Genomic DNA, 16240 nt, shown 5'->3' on the forward strand with positions numbered 1-16240 from the left:
GAACATTTAAATTTCTTAGGATCTTCCTTCACAGGACAGTCGTCCTTTGCGTGAGAGGAATCACCACAATTCATGCATTTAGCTGGCATGTAGCAATTTTTAGTTCCGTGGCCCCAACCCTGGCACTTACGGCACTGAGTAAGGTTTTGGAAATTTCCTCCAGTCTTCCTGAAGTGTTCCCACTTCACTCGGACATGGAGCATAAGGCTAGCTTTTTCTAAGGCCTTAAGGTTGTTTAGTTCACTAGACTTGAAGTGAACTAAATAAAAATCATTAGAAATCCCGTTGCGTGAATCACCAGGACGGGATTTCATTTTCATTTTGATTACTTGGAGTGGCACAACTCCAAGTAATTTTGCCAGTTCATCTTTGATCTGATCCAGGGATTCACCACTGGGCAGTCCTTTCATGACAACCTTGAACACACGTTCAGTTTTGGTGTCGTAAGTAAAAAATTTGTGCTTCTTCTCAGTAAGATACTTGAGAAGACATTTAAATTCGTCCAAGGTTTCAGCCAATACACGGCATTCACCCCGACGTCCAATTTGTAGAGAAAACTTAACTTTTACGAAGTTCAAAAGTTCCATGCGAAGAGCATGGAAATCGGAAGTGGTTATCACAATAGGGGGAATCTTTTCCTTCTTGGCATTAAGCCGGGAAAGTTTACTAGAATTTTTCTTGGATGATGGATCATTCTCATCATCCGTGAGCAAATCAAATTGATTACTCAAATTAATTTCTTCAGAAGGGGGTTCAAGAGTTTGCCCCTTTCTTTTGCGTTTAGGCGCCATGGCGGCAGTAAATTTTTATCCAAATCGACTTCCAAGCAGATTACTATAAGAATCTGAAGGATCGAAGAGGAATTTTCCAAATCGATATCCAAGAAGGATTACCTCGGGTAGGGTCCAAACAAGGATCGAAGAGGAATAAAGTTGAACAAGGTAGAAATTTTACAGGTTGAGCACTGAAAAGTGCTGTTTAAATTTGTTGTAGCTTTAGGTAGTAGTAACACTTCCTTCAGCAAAAAGCAAATAGATCCGCACGGCAAGAGAGCACGATGCGGACTGATGCAATAATCTGTGATTACCACCGTTGCGTTAGCAGAGCAGTGAAATAGTAATGGTTTTGTTTTCCAACCAAAAAGCATTTCTGTTGATGTTACCATATTCTCAAGGTAACATGGTAAATTTGAAGTATTTTTTAACCATAAATGTTATTAATAATACTACATGAAATTCTATGGGGAGCATAGTCAAATGTCAGATAATCACGTTTCACCGTACATCCAATTTTGTTTGACTATCATATCGACGGCGATACTCTTACCAGAGTTACCAGTGTGACTGATCTAGGGGTTTAACTAGACACAAAAATGACTTTTGATTTACACCGTTCAGCGCTCATATCGAAAGCAACGCGACAGTTGGGTTTTATTTCCAAAGTTCCGAAGGATTTTTCGGATCCACATTGTTGGAAGTCATTGTACTGTGCACTTGTCCGTGAAATTTTGGAAAATGTGTCCGTCGTTTGGCATCCTCACCATGTCACGTGGTGCCTAAGGATCGAACGGGTTCAGAAACGGTTCATTCGTCTAGCACTGAGAAACTTGCCGTGGAGTGAGCCTGACAATTTGCCGCCGTATCCTGATAGATGCCGCCTGTTGGGCTTAGACACACTGGAACAACGACGGAAAGTACAGCTGTTGAATGGTAAAACTGATGCCCTCGACCTGCTTGCGATGTTGAACTTTCGTGTGCCGAGCAGATCTCTTCGGAATACAACGCTACTGCAACCAAGTTTTCACCGAACCATGTTTGGGAACAACGAACCAATCTCAGCGTGTATTCGTGCGTTTACGGCTGTCGAAGAGTTTTTCGAGTTCAATGAACCAACCGAACGTTTTGCAAATCGGATTAGGTCTTTGTTAAATTAGCTCTAATTTATTCATTAAGACTAAATTGTCAGATGAATTATTTTAAATACAAATACAAATACAAAATAGTAAATAAGTTAAAAACATAATAGAATTGAAAGAAGTATCGGTTGATTTTACTATGAGCTGTCATGGTATAATTAAACACATTTCAATGGTACGTGATACCGTACTATTTTTATCAGTGTATGGTTCTGTTATGATTATGAACAGCTTTTCGACTTATTTAAAGCAACATGTATGATAAGACTAAATATTAACATCTGTTCGGCAAGTTCTGTTCGTTTAGCATTTATTTTTATTTGAAAAATAGATTTTCCCATTTTCAATAAACATGCCTACATGCTGATTTTTGTTTCAGGGCCTAATGTTTTTTTTTTTATTGATTCAAACATGTTATATCACTATTTCAACAAAACATATTTTTTAATCAACAAACAGATTATTGACTCTACAACCGGTTTGTTGATTCAAAAATATTTTTCTTTGAATGGACCACTTTGTCAAGCAGTTTTCCCGTGACTTTCTACCAGCGATTTCACAAAATTGGGCCAACAAATGACTATTTTAGTATGAAACGCACTACTGTTGGCTACTTTTCTCGTGGTTCTAGAAGAAAAACTCTCAAAATATTGTGTTATTTCGAAGATCGAGTGGTAGGAAACGTAATTTTCAACTGCTCGAATTAAATGGTTAATTAACCGAATAATATATTTAAATCAATACCAAAAATATATTAGGCCTTGAGCCAAAAATATATCCATACGATTTTGAAAATCATTTCTCTTCAACATTTTTGTCATTTGTTACTTTTTTACATTTTCACTTTATTCCGATGTTTTGGTACACGGACTTTGAATTGGATATTTATCTTTTTAAGTCTCGTGATTTTAGTACAAAAATGCTTATTTATTCAGTTTAGTGAGTGGCAAGCAATTTTATCCAGCTTTCCATGCTCGGTAATGGTGGCCTGTTTGTATGAATAAATGTATCCTTCACTGTGTTTATTGACACTAACTGGAGGGCGTATACATATATGTTGTTCCATTTTCTTCTGTTCCTGTGAGAGGGAAATGTACACTCAAAGATAAATTAAATCATAAAAGCTTAAAAAGTATGCAGTTTCCCGCTTCACCTTATTGAGTCCGAGCCATCATTACCTCGGCAATAGTCATGCATGATTAAAATCGAAATAATCTTTCCAGTATTAAATTTTTATTCATTTTCAATACTGATATATAATCAAAAAAGATTAAAATTCAATCAAAAATTATTAAAATAGAATCTAAAATGATTAAAATTTATTCAAAAAAAGATAATCTACAATCTAATCAACCATGATTAAACTGGGATTAATATCAGATGCTTATTTTTTAGAAAGAGAGGATTAATTTTTAATCATTCCATATGATTAAACTGAGTTTAATGTCAAATTGATTAAATTTCAAGCAAAATAGGAATAGTTCAATTTATCAGTGTAGGGGTCACAATCCGAACCTCCAGATAGTGTCAAAAAGGATACAGTGAAGGATACATTTATTCATACAAACAGGCCGCCATTACCGAGCATGTAAAGCTGGATAGCCAAAATTCATTTGTAAATACGTAATCACCCTAATAAAAAATAACCATAAACGAACGATAACCCAAATCATTGAACTATTCCACAAATGGTTGGGATGATACCCAGAACACGTCGTTAAGCAAATTAACCATACAATTTTTATTAGGGCAGCAATGCAGTGATTTTTTCTAGTGTACAGATAAATACAGACATATTTTTTTTACACTCATACAGAAAAATTCATCTGGCATTCCTGCTTGCGATGTTATTTTTTCTTTGCGATGTTATATTTGACAGTTTTGATGCCGGACGCTGTTATTTGCCATGGCATCAATCCAAACATAAAAGTGCTGACCATTGTTAACAATTTTTTTTTTCAATTGTCCCGCCAGCACATCGTAAATTGAATTATTTAAAATTTGTCTAGTTGGTGATTATTCTAAAAGATGGATTTTATAGAACAGTTTAAAAATACAACCCTCAACCTACCAAAGCTTCCCGTCCACTACATTGAGACGATCCGTTCAGAGAACGGCCAAGTGGTGAGTGATATAAACTCGGTTCCGTGAGGTTGAGCGTCATTAGGTTCACAATATTGTTGTCGGTAATCCTTTAAGGTAAAATGGGTGTTTATTTTCAATGTAGATACCTGACCACTTGCAATGCAACTCGAAGCAGCCGTTCGACTCAGGTCCAGTGTGCAAGACTGGAATCCTCAGTTACAAAGTGCTTGCCGAAGGAGAAGGCGTGAAGACCGTTTACGAAGTGTCGATAAAGGAACCTCCGGTAAGTCCTTCGTATTTGTTTTTTTTTGTAGGATCAGTCATTATTGATGGTTTTTATTTCCCGTCAGAATATGGTTGACTACTTGCCCGGAGATACTATTGGGATCCTTACGCAAAATCTAAGCTCAGACGTAAGCTTCGTACTGGACCGTTTACATCTGGTTGAAATCGCGGATTGTGTTTACGAGGTCAAATTGGCTAAGCCAATAAAGAAAAAGAATCCGGAACTACCGCCATATGTTCCGAAATTCATCACTCCACGAAGATTATTGACAGAATGCTTGGACTTTAGAATTATTCCACGAAAGGTAACAAAAGTGGCTAATAATGTCGAGACAGAGAATATTGAAAATAATTTTACATATTGTAATTTGTATTACAGATAACTTTACAAGTTCTAGCCAATTACACTTCCGATCCATGTGAAAAACGACTTCTCGAAATTTTGGCTTCTAAAGAGGGTGCTTCCTTCTACAACGAATTCATTCTGAAGAATGAGATGACCTTTTTGCATATGTTGAAAATTTTGTCCTCCTGTCGTCCATCGCTCGCTATGTTGATTGAGCATTTGCCCCGCTTGCTGGCAAGACCATATTCTATAGCGAATTATGATAAGGGCAGCCATATTCGGATTATTTTTGCGATGTTAAACGATGGCAAAATCGGAATCACATCAACAATGTTGGAGAACAAACTACTCTATGCAGCCCGATACGACAAGTACATTTACATGTACCTCAGGCAAATAAAACCTGTTTTCCAATATCGAGAGGAAGATCTGGAGAAGAATATCATAATGATAGGCCCCGGAACTGGAATATCGCCATACATGGGTTTCCTCGAGTATCGCAAACGTGCCAAACAGGTCAACAAGAAAGTAAAGCTTGGTTCAGCACTTTTGCTCACAAGTTGTCGACATCGAGAACGCAATTACTTGTGTGAAGATGAAATACAACAGTACGTACAGCTGGGACTGCTGGACAACGTATATGAAGCATTTTCACGGGATGCCGACAGTAGATACAAGTTTGTGCAGGATATCATTGAAGATAAAAAGGAAGAATTGATCAAGCTTCTGCTAGATGACAACACCAAGCTATATCTATGTGGTGAAGGTCGGACAATGCTACCAAGAATACAGGACACCATTGCCACATGTTTGAGCAAAATAAAAGGCATACCCAAAGTGGAATCCGACGCTTTGATGGGTGAGTACAAGAAAATGGGTAAATATCTGTACTATTCAATGATACGTTACTAGTACTGCGTTGTAATAAACGTTTGAGTAATAGGTTCAGAAGTAATATTTACATGAGAAAGACCATGAAAAGCAATGAAATAATAAGACTTGAATATTTTAGTCTGCTCTACGGCCAATCAAACCCAGGGTTAATTAGTACATAGCTCGGTACATCATGTAGTATAGGCAATCTTGCAATGAGCACTTATACAGCTAGTTTTCATTGGAAATCCTATGTATGAGTGCTCATTGCAAGACAGCCTATATTACATGATATAAGCCATAGTATGTACGGGGTATAAGGATCATCCACAAATCATGTACAGGGGGGATGGAGCACATTTCATACAGTTGTTTACAATTGGAGGGGGGCGAGGGTTGACATTTTCTTACATAAAATTTAATAGTTCAAGAAAATTATTTTGTCTACCGGTTTCTATGCCAAAAACCCTAAACATTAAATGATCAAAAGAAAAAGTGATCAATGTTCCAACGATTTTATTCAAAATTTTGAAATCTTACAAAGCTTTAAGGGAGGGAGGGTGGCTCAAAAATTCACTCAAAACACCTTAAATAATTTGAGATGCTATTTACCCTGGTGCGTTCTCCAAAAATTCAAACCCTGCTTCTTTTCGGCTTATCAGATTAAAAGCAGCTATCGTTGCATTTTTCTGCCTTTTTTCATGAAATGATTACCGCTTTTTGCTATATGAAATTGCCAGAACTTCTGTTAAACCACTTGTTTGACCGATCTGTTGATAAGGTTAACATCATTGGTGCTTCATCCAGCGTGTTGATGTAAAACAACAATAAACATTTAACAGATAATACACACAAACGTGGACAAACGAATAAACACCATGAAAATTTAAGTTAAATTCTTAAATTAATCGTAAACTAGTAGAAAAGTAAGGCTTAATTCTAAACTTCAGGCTAATCAATGAAAATTGCGATTCAGTAAAAACAATGTGACTAGGTAAATTATTATTTAACTTGCTTTCTATAAAAATACTATAATAATACATGTGTTATAATAGGTGGCAATTACTTCAGCTTTGCACTGGGCGACATTTTGCCTAAAAATAGAAACTTAAAAGTAAGTATTGCGCATTTCACACCAAATTGGACTAATAAGCGCGTTTTCACTTATTAAAAAGTGTGATAAAATTGCAAGTTTACGTCTAATCGTCTTGGTGTCTTCGGTGCACTTATTCCTTATGATGCAAGCAATAAGTGCTCCCAAGACATCAAAACGATTTGACGGAAACGTGCACTTTTATGACACTTTTTGCATTTTTGGAACAGTCCAGTTTCAGATGCAATCAGCAATACATAAGATATAATATGAAGTGAAGTTAAACTGCAAATTTAAACTATTATCACAGATTGTTATTTGTACGGAAATACATAATACGATTATAATTTCTCAATTCGGAAGATAGTTTCGGGTTAAATGGAAGAACACGAAAATGTAAGATGAATTTGTTTGAACTCGATTAACATTATAATTTACACATTTAGGCTGTGTTCCATTTGGTGAATTTTCACTTAAATTTGATTGACAGAAAATTTTCAAATAAACCTGCTATTGTACTAGGCTTATTTCTGACAGGCCGTAAAAAAAAGAACGATATAGGTACAATGAAATGTATTGTAACCATACAATAGAATATAATGTACTTAAAATAAATTGTATCGTCCACAACTATAAAATAACCATAGAATTTATTGTTTTCACAATATAATCTATGGTAAATGGAGAAATCTACAATAGAACAAGGGGGTTGTTATGTATCTTAACCATACAAAAAATCACTTTTTCCCGAACAAACTTGAGCCATTTACCATTTATTTTATTGTTTTTCTATTGTTGAAAATTCATACTAAATGGGACGTATTGTACATCTAATGTAATAACAATATGTTAAAATTTGTTGTACAATATACGCACAATAAGATTGATTGTTGGCAATAGATTTGGATGTATTTGTATTTTATTTAATGGTAATTGTATGGTTATTTTTTTCCGGGTAGGAATCAATTTTGAAGATAACACCTTCTCGAAAATCAGACGATCAACAACAGAGGGATTTTCAAACATTATAATTTATTTTCGAAGTGTCAAATTTATGTGAGAAATTCACCAAATGGAACACAGCCTTAATATATTACACCTTTGAAGCTGCGTCCAACTTGCTATCGGGACGCGTTTCTCTCTCAATCCGAAACAAACTTCAAAGATTTTCTGATGATCAAGTCTATCGAACGGAAGATGGATAACGGCGCCGGTGGTGTAGTGGTAAGCGTGATTACCTCTCACCCCAGCAGGCCTGGGTTCAATCCCAGTCGGCGCCGCCGGGTTGTTCTGAGGTATAACATCTCTGATCACGCCTTCCTTCGGATGGGAAGTAAAGCCGTTGGTCCCCGGTTCATGAGTTGATGGGTCGATAGGTAGGGTCCAGGTGTGGGAGCTGCCTTCCTGGCACGTCGGTAGCATTGGTGCTCAGCACGGAAAACAAGATCGACGGAAAAAACAAACCAAAGAAAAAAAAAAAAAAAAAAAACGGAAGATGGACGGAAAACATTGCGTCAAATTTTGTAATACCTGTGCGATGATGCACCTTGGATGCGCGGGAGTGAGTGACTACATGGCCGAAGTTGATCGCAGTTGGAGATGCGATCAGTGCCGTGAAGGTGATTCTGCGTTGCAGTCCCGAAGTTTGTACAAAATAATCCGTTACAAACTTCGTCAAGATACATAGTTTGTCAGTTATTAAAAATTAATTCATTAAAAAATAATAATTAAAAGACAGCTGCAGCGCAATAGCTCTTAAAAACTGTAAGTGTAGTTGCACGTTTAATGTGTCTAGGCACCGAATTGAACATATTTATGACTTTAAAATACAGTGAATTTTATAAAGTACAGGTCAAGAAATGTGGTGTTCTTATTTCATGCGCGTTTCTAGTATTATATCTATGAAAGTCACTTCCTCTTTCAATTCGATCACACAAATATCGAGGCAGCAAACCGTTAACTACTTTAAAAATGAACACCATAATCAAATATACAATGCTTTGCTTCACTGACAACCATTCCAAAGCGTCTAGCATCAGAGTTGAGGAAGTGAATCTATTACATCTTAAAATCAAACGCATTATTTTATTCTTCAAGCGCAGTAATCTCGATATTTGTGTTGCATTGGCCAAAAATTAAATGGAAGGACAAAAGTCTAGATGAGGAGAGATGATTGATTTGTATAGCTGTATTTTACTGGTAATAAATAGTTAAACCGTTTTCCAATCTACATAAAATTGGTGACACTGTCAATGTGAGAGTCAAACTTAAGTTTATCATCAATAATCACGCCAAGATAATTAATCTCCCGAGCGCGATCAATAGCCTCATCATCATTTACTCGATTCCGGGAAATTACCATGAATTTAGTTTTACTTATATTCAATCTCTATTGCTTATACTTAGCCCTGTTCTACCTGCGGCTCTGTTTAGAGAATGCAAATATTCATTCAAGTGTAAAACTGTATCATCTAAATCCTTAGCTGCAATGAATAACACAGCATCATCTTAAAAAAGATGAATGTCGAGCAATTGTAAATCACGTCGTATTTCATTAATATACATAATTAATAAAATGGAGTCTTAATACACTTCCCTGGGGCACTCCAAGGTTATTCCACATGTGACTTGAAACACAATTATTAAAAACAGTTCGTTGAGTCCTGTCACAAAAATAGCTTTCAAACCATTTAGTACTCGTAATCCCAAAGCGCTTGATTGATCGTAACAATAACGGCCTAGAAATTGTTTCAAAAGCGCGTTTTAGATTAGAAAATAGCAACAACCGTATCTTTACGCTCCAAGTTATCTTTCCACTTCGCTAATACCAAATTCAACGCACTTTCACAAGAATGACCTTCCCGATATCCCGATTGTTCTGGTATCAACAAACTATTACTATTTAAATACTCCAAGAACTGGCCTTTCACAACAAGTTCTAAAATTTTCTCTAATGTGTGCAACATGTTGATGGGGCGAAATTCTTCGGCTTTAATCGTTCCAGCAACTTTTTCAATAGGAACCACCAAGGACTAGGTCTAGGACTGTGTCTCTAGTCCTCTGGACTTTGTGTCAATATGTTTTGTTCGTTTCTAAACATTGTCGCCTTCTACCATCTTGATGCAGCTTTGATTATCCTCAAATGTAGGTACAGGGCATGATGCATCTTCGTCGAAATCCTTCAACAACTTGATTATCCAGCACTGCTCCATGCATAACACTGACAGCGCAAAAAACTCTGCATCAATAGATGTTAACGAGACCATCGAATCGAGTCTTCGTCATGCTCTCTCCTCCAAATCGATCTAAACATCCGTTTCTAATAGATCTTATAATATCTTTGTTGTGGGAGCATATTAGTTGATAGAGGGGACAAGTTGCCCCGCCTAATTGAAGAATTAACAATTTTAGTATTGTCGAAAAAATATACTGCTGTGTTAACTGCCACTGAAGAAATATAAATGATTACAGGTTACTAGAAATATTCCCAATGCAATAGATATATGTACGTGATTGTTCGGTTAATTAAAGTGAAAATGGTAAAAACATAACTGTTTTTCCCTAAGTGCGGCGTGTTATACTTGTTTACCCTATTAAATTTACCATTGTATAAAGGGCCAAAAACGGAGCGTGGACCCGTAGACAAACCCTAATAAACGGGTACCATACTCTAACGATATCATAGATGGTACGACCATCCCACATAAAGTTGGGATGATATCCCGAATTGGTGGTTATGCGCTTCTTATGGTTATTGTTTATGCGGGAAGACACTTACCCATAATCCACGGAAATAAGAAGACTGGACAGATCTCCTTCTAATGATGAAAATGTTCCAACCCGATACCGAGCCCGATACAGAATACGCCATCATACGAGGAAATATCCTAATAAGTGGGAAGAAGAGTCCACCTTCAATACAGGAAATGTTAATTTGTTTATATGTATATCACATTTTAATATTACCTTTTTTAACTTACCATTTCCTAACCTACTTACCTCTGGATCGAAAAGACAACAAAACTCTTTTTAATAACATAAATAAAATAAAATAATCATTTAGGCCGACATCGATGAAGATACGTAAAATTACACAACTTATGGAATGACCTGAGTGCAGCAATTTCGATGTAATATTCATCTTTTTTTGCTGTTAAGTCTTCCTCCTCGTCTTCCTCTTTAATAAATAAATGCCAACAATCAAACAAAAAGAAGTTCGTTATTTTCATCAGTGCATCAACTACCAAACTCGATCCACCACCTCCTCCATGCACTTGATGCATAATCAAAACATCGCATGCATAAATATTTTTGTTCTGAATTTTCGTACGTGTTGTGTTCTGTTGTCCAACGTGTTTCGGAAGATAAGTGTTATTTTCTGCAATTAAAATGGACATAAGTGAAATCATCAGCCATTATCAAAACATCGAAATTAAATTACCACCTGCCCCTATATCGTTCATAAATATTACGGAAGTCAGTAAAGATGTGGTAAGTATGTTATTTTAGCATAATGTTTGTGTGGTTTTATCATTGGCGTTCATAATTACAGTGTATCGAGAAATTGCCTGTAACAACTGTCCTTATATTATAGAAATATAATGTTGTAGGTATACATTTGATCTAAAAAGATAGGTTTCTGAGTTTTGGGTCAACTTAACAACCCCCTGCTCTTTCGATGTGTATTGAGGTTTACAACAACTGTGCCAAATTTGGTTATGGTCTGGATTTCCGGGAGAACTTGAAAGTTTGTATGGGAATATGTTAGGTAAACGGAACAAAACTATTCATTTGAGTGTCAAAAAATCAAAAATTGCTCAATTTTTATCAAACCTGATTGATATAGTTGTTGGGGACCTGAACACAGATTGAAAAAGCACTGGTGAGCAAGCGGTTGTGATCCGCCATACAATCTTGGCCCACCCTAATGTACACAGATTATGTACCTAGTATCTAGGGGCCATGCATTAATTATGTCACGGTAATATGAGGAAACATTTGAGCTTACAATGCTTCACGATAGATAATAACAATAATTGCATTTGTTGTAACTGAATGTTTGGCCCCCGTTCGACTGTTTGCACTGGCTACCAAGTGACAAGCACATTAAGTTGGTCCGCAATACCCAGGTTCAGACTAAAGAGTTATAACATGTTATAATGCCAAGATAGCCCTTTGACATTTTAAACACTGGCTAGACAGAGCTGTTACAACATGTGATAAACCTATATTGATGACATTTTTCTTGTCAATATGTAATTATTAAAACATGTTCTAACTCTCCCTCCCCTTGGCTAGTTTTTGCACCTTGATGCTGGTGGGCGGGCTTAATTTCATGCTTTTTAGTGGAGTGTTGGAGACGGTAGGTTTATGGCCGGCGTTGCTGGCTCATGCCGCGATAGAATGGCGCCATGGGCAGGCAATGGGAATTACTAAACTTACCCTCTCTGATAAACCACTGCATGAGAGAACCAAAGATTTAGTCTAGCAGTGATAGTATCACACTTGTTACTCCTTCGATTGAGAGCCGCGTCGTAGTACGCTTACGTATAGGCACTGACGTTGGGTGTGATACTGGCGGGTTTTGCCGCAAATCACTCTTAATTTATTTATTTTTACGCAGATAGATTTATTTTGGTTTGCAAGGGAATTATACTATTGAAATATTTCAGAAAGTGCCCATCGATGCTCCTTCTATTTGCGTGACAAGCTTTCATTGTTGTTTTCATTGAGGTATTACTCAGGGAACAATGTTAAACGCCATTTTTGTACATGGTATTGTAACTAATCTTATATGTGCTTCATTTTGATTTGGGATAAGTGTTTGAACTATGACTCGGGATTTCCACTGTGGTGTGCTTCTATTGTGACATACCCATATGTATTTTTTGTGGTGCGACATAGTGGAAACGTGAGAGCGTAATTTGAACATTTACCCTATACAATATACACTTTAAAATTAGCTTGGAAACTTACTTCAAAGTGAAGCATTTTAGTCACTTGAAGGTCAAAGCCAGAAGTACTTGAAACACGTTAAATTTAAGTTTAAAAGCATGGGTTATGATTGTGTAGGTAGATTAGAGATTTCAGTTATTTATTAAATAAACTTCAATTAGAGAATTCAGAAAGTTAATTAACATAAGAGATAGGACGCGGGGGGTCCGCTTAGGGAGGCGACTAGCCTTTGAAGTTGTATAATAAATCTTCCTATTTAGTGTATTTGTTAATTACAGGCAATGTTAATAGCGAAAGTCATATCTTCAACCAGACGCTTACGAACAAGTAAAGTTTTAGGAAAGATGTGTTAAATATGTTGATAGGTTTGAAATAAGAATTAGGATTGTTGTGCTTTAGGTAAGGTATGATGTGTCAACAAAACCCTTTTGAGCAAATTTTCAGACATCAAAGTGATTGAGTGATTTATTGAAAGACATTGCGTTGCGAAAATTGACAAGTCATACCATCTAACATAGTAGTAGTAGCAGTGTCGCATAATCTTATCATAATTGCTGCAAATAGTACTGGAGGGGCCGGCAGGACTGAATACGGATCAAAACTAACATAACTACTAACACTAAAATCATCCCGGAACTAACACTTATCCATTGCACTAGTTATATATTAGTTTTATTTTCCTACTAAGTTATCTATGCTTCTTTCTAGTGTTTGGATCAAGTACAACTAATACTAATCTACCTTTATGTATGTTTTACTCCCTTTTAACCCATTATCTTTATGAATGGCGAATCATATGACGTGAGACACGGGGATTTCAATTGACTAAGGAGAAGGAAAAGAATAACTTCGAACAGGATATCAAACAAATTCAGGACCAATCCAAATGAGACCAGAAATCAACAAGGCATCGGGGCGTTATATACTCGGAGAGGTATTTGATAAATAATCAAAAAGTGGTAAGTTAAAATCATAGTGGACCCAAGGATCATGAGAGGTAATTGTCTATAATTCATTAATTAGTAGAAATCTCGATAACTTTTTCAAGGGAGCGTATCGGCTTTTGTAGGCGGTGCGTTTGGTCGTCGATTTGGCGTAGCTGGTGGCTCGCCCACGCATGCTAGCACTATCATCAGATAGGGAAATTTTCCTCTACCTGGTAGTGGTGTTGGTAGGCGTGTGCGGGCTGCCGGTTGCGCCAGGTCGACGATCGGATGCATTGTTTGCAGGAGCTGGTGCTTCCCTTTGAAAAAGTAATCGAGAAACAACCATATTATCCTGTAATTGATATTACTATTTTTATATATCAATGAAATTAGTCATGACAGAGTAGGAAGTACAATAGACACAAGTTGACACAATAAACAAGAAAAGTGGGGGCTAATACACAAGACAAAATGACAAATTAAGTGACGACAGAAGACAAGACTGGGACAAAAATCAACCTTAAAAAAAAAAATGCGCAATTATATTATCAAAACTATTTGGATCAGCACAAAAACAACAGTGACCAAACGGGCACCATAGCCTAGGAACGTCTGTGTGTTGATTTAAAATAGAGGCTCATAGAAGCAAAATTTTTCAATAAAAGGGGTCCAGTGTAGAGTTTAAGCAAGTGCTGTCACTGGATCACTACAAAAAAAAATTAAAGCATGTTCTAACTCTGTAGTCTAAACAAAGCATTACTTGTTGATAATTATTATAAAATGTAACCAAGGTTGCTTCCACTCACATTGCTATAAAAAATGTTTTTCGGAATAATTAAATCGTTAGATGTCATAATGATATTTTGTTTGATTGACAGGTTTCATGTGAAAAATTCATTCTTTACAACCTCTTCTTGTAATTTACATATAAAAAATATCATCAACATCTAATGATTTCATAATTCCTAAAACCTTTTTTTTTAATAGCGAAATGAGTGATAGCAATCCGGCATGTAACTCTGCAGTCTGAAAATAGCATTTAAATTGAATAAAATATAATATGAGAAGTAGAGTGCTTCTATCCTGAACGTCTAACCACACATGTTTATAGTGCCGTTCAACGCATAAGTGTGCTACGGTTTACATAGAACATGTGACTGTTATGCATATAATGGCAGTATATAGATGTACACAAACGGTTTGATTGCCGAACAAAACCCGATTTCGTCCCTTAATTGTACAACCAATTGTAGTAATAATGGTAATAAACCTAATTACATCAATTTCTAGGATCATTTCGATGAGAAGGTACATTTACAAGCAGCTTGTAGTCAGCCCTTTGAAGCGACTGGTGTATTCAAATATGCCATCGAGAAGTATAGGATCATCGCCCAAGGTGACGATATCAAATCCGTATATGATCTGACGCTCAACACTAAATCCAGCATCGATTACATGTTCAACCCCGGGGACACTGTGGGAGTTCTAACCAGAAATTCCGAGGAGGATGTGGCTGACCTGTTGAGGCACCTGGATTTGGAGTCTGCCAGTGATCAGATCCTTCGGGTTGAGATTGATCCATCTACCAAAAAGAAATCTGCCAAGCTTCCTCCTTACATTCCTCCTATCGTACAGATCGGAAAGCTTATACAAGAATGTCTGGATTTGAAGGCATTTCCTAAGAAGGTTATTATTTGTTTCAAGTTATGATTTCAAACCAATGATTTTTTTTTTACAATTTGCAGCTATTTCTTCGAGCACTGTTAGACCACACAACAAACGATTTGGAAAGAAATTTACTTTCGTTATTATGCAGCAAAGTAGGACATGTTTATGACGATGTCATCCTTGAATCAAGGTTGGGCTTCGTTACTTTGCTGAAAAGTCTCCCCAACTGCAAACCACCGATATCAGTACTTATCGAGCATCTACCGCGCTTGATGCCACGACCATATTCGATTGGAAACTATCACGATGGACCTGGACTGGTCGGGAAACTGAGAGTAATTTTCTCTCTAAACGATGAACGCCCAGGATTAACAACCACAATGCTTAAAAATTGCTGCATTAACGGAGACCCAATATTTCTGTACTTCAGAAAATCAACACACTTTACCTACACGGAGGATGATGTACCAAATGATATTGTAATGCTTGGAGTTGGCACAGGAATTGCTCCGTACCTCAGTTTCTTAGAAAAACGCTCGAAAGCTATGAATTCCAAATCACTGGGGAAAACGTGGCTGTTCGCTGGATTCAGATATGAACAATGCAACTATCTATGCCGCGATGAGCTCGAACAGTACATGAAAACGAAAATGTTGAACAACCTTTCGGTGGCATTTTCACGAGACCAAGGCGCACAGTTTCGATATGTCCAAGACCAGATTGAGGCCAATAAAGAAGCGTTAGTGAAGATGTTGTGCGGATCCGAATGTAAATTGTTTGTCTGTGGCGATGGCAAAACGATGCTACCTCAAATTGAACGTAAGTTTGCGGAAATCGTAGGTAGTGTACAAGGTATTGGGCCAGATGAATCAGCAAACCTGATAGCTGATTTTAAGAAAAACCAGAAATATGTGGAGGATATATGGTTGTGAGCTTTCGATATAATAGATATTTTGTTTAAACGCGCACATTTTGGTCTAATTATTGTTCAAGTGATTTCACATGCCCCTGTAACATGACAACAATATTTCTGCCAAATGTGAAGCAAATATGTACAAAATTGGTTCGACCGAAACCTAGATAATAATCAATAT

The 16240-nt window shown here is 36.7% G+C and overlaps 2 protein-coding genes across 2 annotated transcripts; both read left to right on the plus strand.

The window, feature by feature from the left end:
- The first annotated feature begins 3826 nt into the window (after nt 1-3826).
- Nucleotides 3827-5573, plus strand: LOC135714397 (methionine synthase reductase-like). Its single transcript, XM_065237744.1, has 4 exons — nt 3827-4039; nt 4143-4283; nt 4351-4590; nt 4665-5573. The coding sequence occupies exons 1-4, from the start codon at nt 3944-3946 to the stop codon at nt 5541-5543; spliced, it is 1356 nt and encodes a 451-aa protein (XP_065093816.1). The 5' UTR covers nt 3827-3943; the 3' UTR covers nt 5544-5573.
- Nucleotides 5574-10812: 5239 nt separating this feature from the next.
- On the plus strand, nt 10813-16103 carry LOC135714396 (methionine synthase reductase-like). Its single transcript, XM_065237743.1, has 3 exons — nt 10813-11088; nt 14769-15164; nt 15224-16103. Exons 1-3 carry the CDS (start codon nt 10987-10989, stop codon nt 16076-16078), a joined length of 1353 nt encoding a protein of 450 aa, XP_065093815.1. The 5' UTR covers nt 10813-10986; the 3' UTR covers nt 16079-16103.
- Nucleotides 16104-16240: the final 137 nt, after the last annotated feature.

The sequence above is a fragment of the Ochlerotatus camptorhynchus genome, unplaced genomic scaffold, assembly GCF_037179485.1.
Source record: "Ochlerotatus camptorhynchus isolate MF236.1 unplaced genomic scaffold, CSIRO-AGI_Acam_v1.1 ptg000640l, whole genome shotgun sequence".
Lineage (NCBI taxonomy): Eukaryota > Metazoa > Arthropoda > Insecta > Diptera > Culicidae > Ochlerotatus > Ochlerotatus camptorhynchus.

What these genes read in the sequence shown, in the direction of transcription:
- LOC135714397 (XM_065237744.1), top strand. Translation starts at nt 3,944, where the DNA reads ATGGATTTTATAGAACAGTTTAAAAATACAACCCTCAACCTACCAAAG. An exon ending in GTTCAGAGAACGGCCAAGTG is followed by an intron (nt 4,040 to 4,142) that starts GTGAGTGATATA and finishes TTTTCAATGTAG; the next exon opens with ATACCTGACCACTTGCAATG. An exon ending in TTAGAATTATTCCACGAAAG is followed by an intron (nt 4,591 to 4,664) that starts GTAACAAAAGTG and finishes TTTGTATTACAG; the next exon opens with ATAACTTTACAAGTTCTAGC.
- LOC135714396 (XM_065237743.1), top strand. Translation starts at nt 10,987, where the DNA reads ATGGACATAAGTGAAATCATCAGCCATTATCAAAACATCGAAATTAAA. An exon ending in CGGAAGTCAGTAAAGATGTG is followed by an intron (nt 11,089 to 14,768) that starts GTAAGTATGTTA and finishes ATCAATTTCTAG; the next exon opens with GATCATTTCGATGAGAAGGT. An exon ending in TGAAGGCATTTCCTAAGAAG is followed by an intron (nt 15,165 to 15,223) that starts GTTATTATTTGT and finishes TACAATTTGCAG; the next exon opens with CTATTTCTTCGAGCACTGTT.